This window comes from Sceloporus occidentalis, unplaced genomic scaffold (assembly GCF_023333645.1).
Source record: "Sceloporus occidentalis isolate IW3139 unplaced genomic scaffold, rSceOcc1.0.p SCAF_2, whole genome shotgun sequence".
NCBI classification, from domain to species: Eukaryota; Metazoa; Chordata; class Lepidosauria; order Squamata; family Phrynosomatidae; genus Sceloporus; species Sceloporus occidentalis.
The window spans coordinates 55,464,855-55,477,619 of NW_028316982.1; the positions used below are offsets into that span (position 1 = coordinate 55,464,855).

Here is a 12,765-nt window from a genome sequence, read left to right on the forward strand (position 1 = left end):
GTAATCTAACAAAAAGTTTAAACTACATTCTAATATGTATTTTTTTAATGACACTTGATTTTAATGGGCTTTTATGCTTTCATAAATTAATTACCAGGAATGAAGTTGCCTAGTTTTTGGAAGGTTTTAAAAACTGCAAAGCCTCGTTGTCCAGCTCTGTGTCTTCTAAAACTTATTTACTAGTTTGTATTAATGAATGATAAAATACTGTATGATTCAGCTGCTTAACTGTAGTTAAACACACCTAAGAACAGCTTTAAAATATAACTAAAGACAAGGAAGAATGAAACAATGTGCATAAAAAAATTTATGAAGATGGTAAAGATGTCACAGTCTTGAAAACTGGGTTTTTATATCTTTTCCCAATACTAGTAGAGGCACAATGGATGTTCCACATGTATGGCCCCCACATCAAAGTATAGCACTGTCTCTCCCTTGCATGAATTCTGCGCTGCATTGGATCAAGGGTGAATGGTCTATTTGCAGATATATATCTTATACCTTCTCAGACCACCCAATTTCATTATCCTCCTTATACAACCACTAGGAACCCCTCCCCCCATTATGTCTGCAAATGGCTGAAGTACCAACTTTGAAAGAGTACATAATGAGCAACAGACTTGTACCAGAATATCATTTCAGGGGAGGGGTACACAAGAGATAATGGAGGTAAACGAATAGAATTAAGGCAGGGTGGGAGAACAGCACATTTCCTTATAGCTGAGGCTCTTCCAGGCTCTGGGCTTCCAGGAGCCTCCCCACTGATGTATGCAGCTTTGTCTGGTAGTGAATGATGTCATTCATTTGTTTCTGTACATCAGACATATTTGAGGCTTGTTCTAGGTGCTCCTGCAGGCCATCCAGGAGATTTTTTGTGGCTTGGAGCCTCACCTCCATGTTATTGCAATTCGATGAAATCTTCAAGATTCCCTCCCCTATTTTGTGCAGGATGCTTTGACATGATGCTATAGGAAAGAGATAGAAAGATTAGAATATCAAACAAGTAATAATCCATAGACTCCTAGTCAATTTAGGGCAAGCTATAGCATGAAGCCTGCAGGGGCCCCTTCACCAATTCTGGAGCCAAAAAATGGTTGACCACAGCCTAGATAGGGGCCTAAGACTTCACCCTTGCTCTAGCAGCTATGGCTAGTGGGAGGTGTTGAAGTATTACTCTAGGCTGCAATTCTGGGGATCTAGCTATTAGAAGGGACTGGGACGAAGCAGCCATGGAAGGTGTGGCTTGAACTAGGCTCTCACTGTAGGTGACTTAGCTGGGATACAAGATGTTGGGACTGGGGTAGAGAACAGACTGTCAACAGACTGGGAAGCAGTCTTCTCAGGAACTCTGCCTGGTTCCTGTAGTCCTCTGCTGCACCCATGGTATCTGTGGACCCAGGTAGTATTGGGTCCACAGATACCATGGGATAGAATTTCAGCACCCTCTGACAGTGACTCTGACGATGTGGCCCATTTGAGACTGTCACCACAGATTACAGCCAGGGTAGAAGTTGAATCAGAGGAAGAAAATATGTTAGCATGTTTGAATTGGTAAGGCCACTTTTTTTACAGCCCAGGATGATTCCTGTGTCACTGCAGTTGCAGCAATTTATCTCTGAAGTAAAGCAAGCGGCACAGGATCACCACAGACACAGCAAGGTGCATATTCAAATCACCATACCCTCACATAGTTTTATGCATTCACAGGCCTCTCAACCAAGCTCCTTCACATACATCCTTTTCTAAATCTCCATAACCTATATGCCAGGTGTCACCACAGGCTGGCTTCCCTATCTGTTCTCAAAGGGCAATGAATGGCATCTGTCTCTTCAAAGTGTGATTGTGGTTTCTTATTGGTTAGAAAGTATGTGCTTGTCCTTGTGTGTGCAAGTATGTTTATGTGTGCATGTGTACATGCTTACTTATAGCCGTAAATGAATGTTCTTCATAAATATATTTGTGTGGATGTGAACTAACTCTCCCACCCATTCCTACACATACCAGCATACATATATACACACACAATGGCACATGCGTGCACATCTCTCTCTATATATATATATATGTGTGTGTGTGTGTGTGTCTGTGTATAGAGATGTAGACATTTGCTCATGGGTACAAATAGGCACATCCATGTGAACGTACTGTGAGCCCTGCTGAAAGCTGCGCGGGGAGAAAGGGCGGTGCGTCCCATAGGGAATAATGGGGCATGAGCCCATGGCGCGCGCCACCGCACCACTGCGTGCACGAACCTCATTCGTTTAAATGGGGCCCGAACATAGGCGGAATTTGCTTTACGTGGGGGAGTCCGGATCAGATCCCCCGCGTAAAGAAAGGGCACCCTGTATCTACATTTCTGTCCTTCTACCCATCCCAGTACACTTACTTATTGCATGAGGTGGCACACTTGCAGAAGCAGTAGAGATACCGGGTTGCTGCTGCTGCTCCTCCTCCACTGTCTCCGCTGCAGCTGTTTGTGTTAGCAGCATAACATTTTATTATGGTATCTGGTTATGTACACACATACACACATATATAATATGCATATATTCCATATATGTATATGCACATACGCACACGTATGCATAGTATTCATATGTGTGTGTATGTATATATATATATATATATATATATATATATATATATATATATATATTGTGTGTGTGTGTGCGTCTATATATTCATATATATAAACTGCAAACTTCATCCTTTAGGGGAAGTGTGACCCCATCCAGGATAAAGCTCTGTCCCTGGATTTGGGGTACTTATTGCGAGCACCTCCATTTTCTCTGGATTCAACTTGAGCTTGTTTTCCCTCATCCAGCCCATTACCAACCTAAAGCAGGCATCCAGAGGAGAGATGCCATCCTTAGTCACTGCAGCAGTCAGAGGAGGCTGTGTATTGCCTCATAACAAACTGCAGAGCCACTTGGTTATTTGTCCAGACTGCCCACTTCTCCTTCCCTATAAAATCTCTTATATTGTGCAGTCAGAAGGGTGAATTTTAGCAATCAGTGTATGGACAGGTAAGACAAAACTGATCTGAGGAAGAAATGCATGTCTGAGGCAGCCTTTGGGAAAAGAGAATGTTTGTAGGGTAGCTGGCAACAGAACTCTGAATAAGTTGTTGCTGGACCAGAGTGGAGACTACAGAAAGGCTATAAGGTTCAGTTGAATACAATCCCAGTGATTACTACTTTTAAAGCCCATAGCATTCAAGCTGTTAAGGGTAGAGTTGCACAGGAGGGACTGGCTATTGCAGGACTAGGCACAGTGTGGGCTGTAAAACTGTTGTGCCCCCAGCAACACTTTGGGACTACCTTTTTCCTCCTGACAAAACAAAGAAAAAAGGTAAGCTGCCTCCCCACAACCAAAGGCCTCTGGAAGCTGCAGTTCACCTTTTAAATAAGTCACAGTACCCACTCCAGTACTGCTTAACATTTTTTTAAAAAAAATATCTTTTTTCCAAACCTAGAAAAACATGTATTTCTGGGCACCTCCAGATTTATTTTCTCATGTTAGCCAGTCTGTATGCCTCCTTCCAGGATCACAGGGGTAAAAGAATGGCCTATAGATCCAGAAAGGCTGGAATCCAAGTGGTGTGCATTATTCAGATCTTTGTTTAAGCTTCACCATAGTTACCTACTTCACTAAAGGATCAGTTATCACCGTACAGATAGAGTAACTCAATCAAGGAAGCCATGGCCCTGAGTTTGCAAGGCTGGTGATGCCTAGGATGATTCTTGGAAGCAATTCATTCACAGGCTGCCATAAATTGAAGCCAATGATAGCATGTGTCAACAGCAAGCAAAACTGGATAGTACAGTCCTGATCTGTGTATGTTTGCATTCAAGGTTATACTGGAAATGATGTATTTTTACAACTTTTCCTATCCGTACAAGGCAATCTGTTTATAATCTTACTGCCTCTATGGGATATAAATGAAATATGCAAAGAGTTTACAGTCAAAAATCACTAATTTAGTCAGTCGGTGGAACAAAATGTGATAATTTATTGCAGGGTAACCTGTTGCCCTCCAGATACTACTGAAGCATAGTTCTTATTATTGAGCAGGCTGCCTGTGGCTGATGGATGCTGGAATCCAACAACATTCCAAAGAGCAGCAAGTTTCCAGCTCCTGGCCAAAAGCTGTAGCATGTACAGGGATGTGGCCCTGTGTTTCCTACATATAAACCAACTAACCAAAGTTGCTACTGACCTGATGACTGGAACTGTGGTGATTGGTGAACTGGCCCTGAAGCAGTCTTTCTCTGTCAAATAAAAAAAGGTACAAGTGATTCCACTATGTTCTGTAAGGTGTGCTTTTCAGCTACAGATAACTCCAGAGTTACCACAGGTTTTGACTTGTGGTAGCCATAAAAGTTGTTAATGACAAATATAAGAGGGCTCATGTTGCTACCTATTAGACGATATTGTGTAACTATTTTTCTCCATTCCACTTTTCTGCATAAAGAAGGGGGGAGGGCAATAAAGAGTCAGAAGACACATGTGGTTTATCAGTGGAAGATGTTGGGACAAACAATGTACACCCTACCTGTGTGTTTCAGCAGGGCAGGTGCAAAAAACACCATTTTGTGCAAACTCCCACATGCACACACATGTATCTCTGAGCAAAATAATTTCTGAAATCACTAGAATGATACTAGGTGAAAACTGCATGAAGTTTTTGACTGAGATTTATTTTTTCTGGCTGAGTTTTCCAAGTGTCAGGAGACCAGTGTTTGGCTGGGAAGTGAGTAATAACAAATATTCTTTCCATCCACAATGTGCAGTGGATCTTCATAGTCTAAGGGGACTGATGGATATAATATGAGTATTCAAAATATGACAGGATTTTCCCTTCAGAGGATGAGCAGACATTACACGGAAGAATTCTCTGTCCTATAACCTTTTTGCTTTAAGACAAAGTGGGGACTTTGTTAAGCTCCAAGGGGCCAGACTGGTACCCCAGAAATCTCCTGGGGGTGTGCATGCCTGCAAAGCACAAAGCAGGTGTTGCCATACAACTCTCTTACATCTGCCTTCACCCATGCATGCATTTTTTCACAGCCACTAATCCTGAGCTGATCCATGCAGATCAGTTGCAGTGAGGTTTACTTTCTTTGCTCAGCACTGAAAAATTGAAACTTTCACAGGCCTCAGCCAGGAGATGATTAGAGATAAAGAGTTTTCCCTGGCTGGAGCTAGGGGAGTGGGTCCTATGGAAAAGCCTCTTTGGATGCATGAGAGACCACCAGCAGTTTCCCCATGCATTCCTAACAGCTACTGAAAGAAATCTAATCAGAATTCCAAGAACTATTAGAAGAGTAGGTCCTGGCACTTGTCAAAGGAAAGGAGTGATTGGAAAGCAACCATAACTAATACTCATGGAGGAGAAAATCTTAAAAGTTGCCTGAGGGCATTACATGGGTAATGTCGTATATATTTATAATATTACAACACTGATAAGGCAGAGGAGGTTTGATAGAAGCAATATGAGAATATGGCATATGGAAGGGTGATTTTAGTAGGGAGACATGCCTGAGAAGTCATCACCAATCTGACATGACCACGGATATAAAGAGGGAGAAGGCGTCTTTTCTATGATCACGTGGTAAATTTGCAAGTCAGTCCATGAGCTTAAGCTTCTTTTTCAATCATTACCTTTTTTTTTCTGTGGTTGCATGGTTCAGGAAGTTTTCCTTTCTGAAAGAAACACCATGTTTATTAGAGTTATTCTGAGGCACAATATTCCAAAATACCATGAAATACCAGAATTTAAGGAATTAAAGAAGTTAGATCTATTATTTTCTATACGTATTTTTTCACATTATTACAGTCTATGTACATACATATATATGCCTTACTGCTATATATACTGCCATATCCTCGACTATGAATTGACCTCATGTATAAGTCGAGGGCAGCTTTTGAGGTCAAAATGTTAGGGATTTTGATGTAACCTATGGATAAGTCGAGAGTACAACATAGTGGCAGCCATGCTGCCATTAGAGGCAATGGGGAGCTCAAAGCAGGGGATTCAAAGCGGCTCACAACGTAAAGGAAGGATACAAATAAAATACAGGGGCTGGAAGGAATTGGGAGGAAGGATAAGTCAAAGAGACTCACCAGAGACAAGCTGATCATACAGAGTTCCCCCCTCCAAAGTCCTCCTCTCAAAGCCCTCCTTGGTAGGCTCCACGTGTGAGCCCTGCAACAATTGTTCCAAAAGGTGCCCAGAGTGCGCTGCTGCTGCTGCTTCTTCCTTTCCTCGGTGGGACTTTCCCTTGAGAAGGGGGTTGCTTCACTTCTGGGGTGGCTTTAAACCCACATGGGAGGTGATGATTGGGTGCCAGCATCTGGTTTAAAGCAGTCCCTCCTTCTTCTTCTCGATGGCAGGGGAGGGGTGGAGGGGAGAGTGAAGGGTCAGTGCTGGCTCCTTGACCCTCCTCCCCACTTTGGCTGTGTCCCAAGAGATAGCCAAGGTGGAGGGGAGAGTGGAGGGCCCCACTGAGGAGAAGAGGAAGAAGGGGCTGCTTTAAACCAGATGCTAGCACCCAGTTATCACCTCCCATCTGGGTTTAAAGCAGCCCTGGAAGTGTCGTTCCCTCCGTCTCTCAACACCAAGGAGAGGAAGAAGCAGTGGCGGGAGTGCACTCTGGCAACTTTTGGAGCAATTGTTGCAGGGCTCACACATGCAGCCTGCCAAGAAGGGTTTTGAGGGTAAAACATGGGGGGAGGGGGAATTCTGCATGATCAGCTTGCTTCTGGTGAATCTCTTTGACTTAGCCCCCTCCCAATTCCTTCCAGCCCCTGTATTTTATTTGAATCTGTCCTTTACGTTGCAAGCAACTCTGAATCCCCTGCTTTGAGCCTCTATTGTTCTCAGTGGCTGCATGGCCATGTGCATGTGCTGCCATTGGGGACAGTAGGGGCTTTCCTGATTGTATTGACCCATGTATAAGTTGACCCAGATTCTTGGGTCAATTTTTGGAAAGAAATTTTTTGACTTGTACATGAGTATATACGGTAAGTGAAACTTCCTCTACAGAATATACATCTCACCTTTAACCATTGAGAAAATACTGCAGTTTAAAATGCCTCTAAAAATGAAGCTCCATTTTACATAGGTTTTTTTTTTTTATACCTGCCAAACCCCTGCCTTTCTTGATCCTCTTTTTAAAATTATTTTTTTGAGCATTATCAGCACTGGGCAATGAAGAAAGAGGTCTGGAGAAACACACTGTCAGTGTCGGATTGCAGCAACACATATGCTGTAAACAAAGCTTGAACTTGAAAAGTAGGATTCTATTGTAGGATTCTGCTGTAGTTGATCCCATGGTGGCCATGTGTGCATGCCTACAACAGGAAAGGTTAATTTTTTAAGGGGAAAAAAACAGCTGCCCCAAGCATCCCTTCCTGTACATGCATGAATAGCAAAACAAAATAAAAAAGAGGGAGAACACCAGACCCTCCAGTATGTTTAAAAAGCACAGATTAATAGGTTTGGCCACCAAAATTGGAATCATAAGAAAAGTAGAATCTTGATGCATTTTGGAAAAAGGCCTCCATGTGGTCTCTGAAAGGTTCAAAGGGTTTTTGTTTACTTATGCAAGGCTTACCTGACCTAGTTATGTTCACATGTGTACATTGTTATTTCTCAATAAAAGGTTTGCTGAAATAACTTGCTGCTCTTCTTTTTTGTGTTGCAGGAACCTATCCCTCTTCTGTGTTATTTCTGCTTCTGGTACCACATATTCTCTTAAAGAAGCAATACCCTGGAATGCATCTATTTTGTCAACTGAGGTATAACTGTATCAGAATGACCTATACATCCACTTTTATATTGGTGTCTTTACTGTAATTATTTATACCCTGTTCAGAATAAATCCAATTGATAACCTCATCCAGAGTAGAGCCAATGAATTAACACTTACATAAATTCCTGTAATTGGGACTGTAAGTAAATTTAGGCCAGTGACAAACATCACAGTCAAAATATTGTAAATAAAGCATAGAGACAGCAAAAGCTTAATTTTCAAAGGCATTAAAATTTTGCAGTTCCTTTCTAAAGAGTAGAATCTGAACAAAAATGTTTATACCTACCACTGAAAATGCCCTGTACTTGCAGAAAAAATAGCAGGGCTACAGAAGCTGATATTACAGTGCAGAGAGGTACATACAAGTGAATCAGTCCTAAAAAGAACCTGCCCTAATGTTGTTAATGGAATTTAAAGGTGTTATCAATGATCTACATACCTTTATCAAGTCTCCTAATTGAACGCTATTAAAACAAATACTTCTCTTCCAGCATTTCGATGGCCCACGTCCTCCTTTTACCTCAAATTCTGATGGTGTGAACCATTTTCCATCAGAATCCTTGATACATTTCTCTGAAACACCTGTAACAAATATGGTAGTCATATTAATCAGGGGTCTCTCTCATTAAGCAAAATTCAGCAATGAAAGATTCCCTGCCACCCCAACAAGATCATCAGGCTGTCTTGAATTCTGTGCTGGGATATAAATAAAATAAAGACTATTACCCTGTTTGTTTTCTTAGGCCAATAACGCCTGTACTGAACTTTTCCATTGACTCTATATATGTTTGTGGTGGTGTATATATGTAAAACTGTCAGAATATTTATAAGAAGGAACAAGTATAACCTTCTTTGCTTGATACTGTATTGCAAAGCATGACAATTTGGGCTTAATTAAATGTAAGTTATGGCTTAAGCTCCTGTGCTCCCTAAGCCTGAAACACAACATTTATTTATACTTACAAACTGCTACAACCAGGCAGCAATTAAAGATTGGGAAAAAATGCTTTGTCTGGGTAATGTGATGTAAAGTTTACAGTGTAACAAAGCTATGTATCCTCTAGTATCTTCTGCAGGCGAATGATATTATGCTTATGCAGGCTGCAAAAGACACATGTACAAGGACATCCAAATGCATCAGAGGAACTAGACTGCCAACTTCTTTCTTTCAGTTAGTCTCAAAGGTGCTACAAGATCTCTCTTGCATGCTGATTCTACAGACTAACATGACTATATCTTTGAATTTTGCACAAGTATAGTGATAGTGTGTGCACAGTATTGGCACCCACAACTGCTAAGTGGGGCAGAAAGTGAATTTGAACTGGCTTTCTTTGAAAATGGTGTGGCTAATCTGTCCAGAATTTTAGGATGCAGAGGCACAAGCAGTAATATGTTGAAGAAAAACAGGAAAATGTGTTTTGAATAAGTTATTTATCTAGCACAGTTACTGAGGAAATCACATATGTTTTTCTGAATTAAGAGGGATTTAAAAGGACTAAAATCTCAACCATATCCTGGTTTATTGTACAATTTGAATCTCCCATATCCAAAATGCTTGGGATGAGAAGAGTTTTGAATTTCAGAATTTTTCAGCTTTGAATATTTGCATATATAACCAGTTATCTTGGAGATGGGACCCAAGTGCAAACATGAAATTCATTTATGTTTCATATACACCTTATCCACATAGCCTGAAGGTAAAGTTATACACAATATTTTTTAATAAGTGCATGAAATAGTTTGTGTAAACTGAGCCATCAGAAAACAAAGGCATCACTATCTCAGCCACCCATGTGGATGATTTTGGAATATTCTGGAATTCTGGATAAGTGAGACGCAACCCATATTCTGTCTTTTTGTAAGCTGCTTTTAAGTTAGTAGAAACTGACATCAGCATCTTCAATCACAAACATAATTACCCTTTGTCTGGCTGAAATAGTCAATTGTAAATACATTTGCATAGCCTGGAAGAAATGTGGGATATAAATAAAGTGATGGATGGATGATGAAATTGCTTTAAGTCTGAATTCATCAGCTAGAGAAGAGTATGTATAAATCAATAATTAAATTGTGTTAGGAAAAGTGAGAATTTTTAAAGACTGTAACCTTATACACACGCGCGCGCCTAGGTTCAAAGCCTATTAAATTCAATGGGACTTAATTCTGAGTAGCCATGTATAAGATCATGCTCCAAGTGTTATTTCCAAATGCAAATTATATCAATATACTAATTGCATAATAATAATAATAATAATAATAATAATAAATATTTATTTATATCCCGCCTCTTCCGTTTTGAGGATCGAGGCGAGTAACAACAAAGTTTATATAACATACAACAATAAAAACAACAAGCTCCACAAGACCCCAACCCAACCCTCTCTCCCAAGTATAAAATTAAACAATAAAACATGGTTAAAAATACATAACAATATGACAAAATTAATAAGAGTTAATTTCCCTATCCCAAATATTTTAACCTGTCATTGGTATAGCTTGAAGAAATTTAATAGTACTCTTCCAAAATTATAATTACCTTTTTTCATTTTTTCTGTGTATAAAACACCTGTAGCATCTCCACAGCTGACTTTCAGTGTCTTTTTTCCTAGATGAAACCAACAATTGAAGGCACAAGTTACAGTTCCAGTATCTTAGAGGCTGTGCAGACCGGCGTTAAAGGCTGGCATCAGGGCGGAGTGGGGGCATGGCATCTGCATGACGCATGACACAACCTGCCCTCATGCCAGTGAGGGACCATGTGCCTCACCACACAGCAGGCAGCATCATGACACTCCTCTGGTGCTGCGTCTAGATGACGCAGCACCAAAGGAGTGCCAAAAAGCCACACCACCAGTGGCTACAGCGCCCTTTCCACAGCGTAAAAAGGAGCTACTTTTTGCAGTTCCTTTTTGCACTGCGGAAAGGCCAGGTCTGGGAGCAGCCCCAATCTGGTGAAAAGAGGCGTCTGCAGGCTTCCTCTTAAGGGCAGTCTGTACAGTCCCTTAGTTTCCTAAAAAAGGACAACTATTTCATTTAACTGAATACATGGTCAGTATAAATGTGATATGGCATAAATTGCCAGGGAGACACCAAGTATTAATTAGATTTTATGATTATATCATATATGTTTACTAATATCCAGGAAAGGTGTCTCTTTTTCCTTTTGTCCTTTTTAACAGTTAACTATTTTTAACTGCACATTAAATGTTGGGACATTTTTTGTACTTTGTATTCTGTGCCTTTTGTTTTAAATGTTAAATGTTTTATGCTTTTTGATAAGCTCATTTTGTCATGGCCTTCAGCTAGTACAATAAATGTTAACTTAATTAAGGATATGGCATAGACTCCTTCAAATCACTTGAAGATGATGAAGTTCACCATCAGAAGAAAACAGGAGACACATTTCAAGGTGTTCTCCAATATCTGTTAATTATACTAAACGCTCCCCAATTTTTGCTTCCATCATTTAACTTTTAAGAACACTGAATTTATATTGAAAAAGAACTGGAAAAAAGGATGTGCGTGTGTGGCACTGTAACATTCAGTCAGTTTAACGGCTATTACTGTAGTTCTAGAACAAGAGTGATAGACTAAGTACAAATTAAATAGATATAAGAATGAGCATAAAAGGTTAATTCAATATCAATACATCTAACAACATTCCAAAGAAGTTGTGATGTTCTGTAGCACTGCATTATATTTATATTCCTGATTGCATACCATTTACTAAATAGCACAATGTCATTATCTTTACCTTTTGGAATGCGTGGAATTTTCCCTCTGCTTCTTGTTTGTCTTTGGGGCCTTCTCCTACTCTTTGTCCCACCAGCAAGTGCTGCAAAATCATTATTGAAAATCATACCAATCTATTTTTAGTTTCTCTTTCAGTTTATATTTTGGTGTCCAAAAGCCTGATAACCCCCCACCCCTCCCCGCCCAAAGCCATTTATCTGCTCTTGGACAGTATGTTAATAAGTTTTGTCCTAGTTTCCTCTGAATTTTATTTCTCTCATTTGTATTTTAATTAGGTATGTAATACTATGACTCAGTGCACAATATCCATATTTGCCTTCTTTTGTAATTTCAACCACAGAGAGTGTGATAAAACTTTTTAGAAAACATAAAAACATTGATCGGCTGCTACCTAATCAGAAATTAACTGGGGAGAGAGAGAGAGAGAGAGAGAGAGACTGAAGGCAGACTTAGAATTTAAAAATAGAATAGAATTTAATTAAAGAAATGAAGCTTTAAATGACATTTAAAACTAAATGGCGGATAACTGTAGAAACGTCCATATATACCAATGTGTCTTCAAGCAGGGTAAATGTGTGGCTCAATTTGAATTTGGATTAAAAGGGGGAATTTGGCACTAATAAGGCAAAACTAGGGCTGGATTCTATGCACTGGACATGAATTATTTTGTAGGCGTGGATTCTGTCTGAATTACACAAGGGCTCAATTTCAGTTATGCAGCATAAGGTACAAAGGTGAAAAACTAAAAAGGTATGAATTATTGTTTATAAAAGTGCCAAAAGCAAACTAAAACAGAAAATTTTGACCAAATCTTTAGATATTTGCTTTTGGTGATTTTATTTATGCCACCAGAGCCAACTAAACTAGCAAGTGTGTGTTCCAAACTGTTCAGATGGGAAAGACACAATTAGTGCACTAATGATCAACTAGGGAGCTTATCGTTTGGGCAAATAAACCGGCTTACCTCTTCCAGCTTGAATTCAGGATCTGGGATGCCCCCGGATGTTATCATACCTAAATCACCACCAATCTAGCTGGGATGCTGTCATCTGGCTGCATCTTGAGTCAAAGCGTGACTCAGCCAGCACTTTTTTGAAGTCAGGGAGCTTCCAACGTCAAAACTTGACCAGCTGAGTGAGGCTTCGACCAGGGATGCATCTGGGTGGCGGCATCCCAACTAGATTGGTGACAA

General features: G+C 40.2%; 1 protein-coding gene and 1 long non-coding RNA gene across 2 annotated transcripts in view; one reads left to right on the top strand and one right to left on the bottom strand.

The window, feature by feature from the left end:
- Positions 1–289: 289 nt before the first annotated feature.
- The window catches only part of LOC149318348 (uncharacterized), a 33,566-nt gene continuing 21,090 nt past the window's right edge, over positions 290–12,765 (bottom strand). The window contains exons 5-11 of the mRNA XM_089509508.1: positions 11,575–11,655; positions 10,357–10,425; positions 8,260–8,402; positions 5,665–5,706; positions 4,220–4,271; positions 2,387–2,470; positions 290–965 (exon numbers count right to left, since the gene is read on the bottom strand). Coding sequence (XP_089365634.1) covers positions 715–965; positions 2,387–2,470; positions 4,220–4,271; positions 5,665–5,706; positions 8,260–8,402; positions 10,357–10,425; positions 11,575–11,655 — 722 coding nt within the window. The 3' untranslated portion in view covers positions 290–714. The remainder of the gene's footprint in view (positions 966–2,386; positions 2,471–4,219; positions 4,272–5,664; positions 5,707–8,259; positions 8,403–10,356; positions 10,426–11,574; positions 11,656–12,765) is intronic.
- On the top strand, positions 2,990–8,306 carry LOC149318349 (uncharacterized). Its single transcript, XR_016280024.1, has 3 exons — positions 2,990–3,351; positions 4,075–4,288; positions 7,713–8,306. It is a non-coding gene; the product is annotated as an uncharacterized LOC149318349 (long non-coding RNA).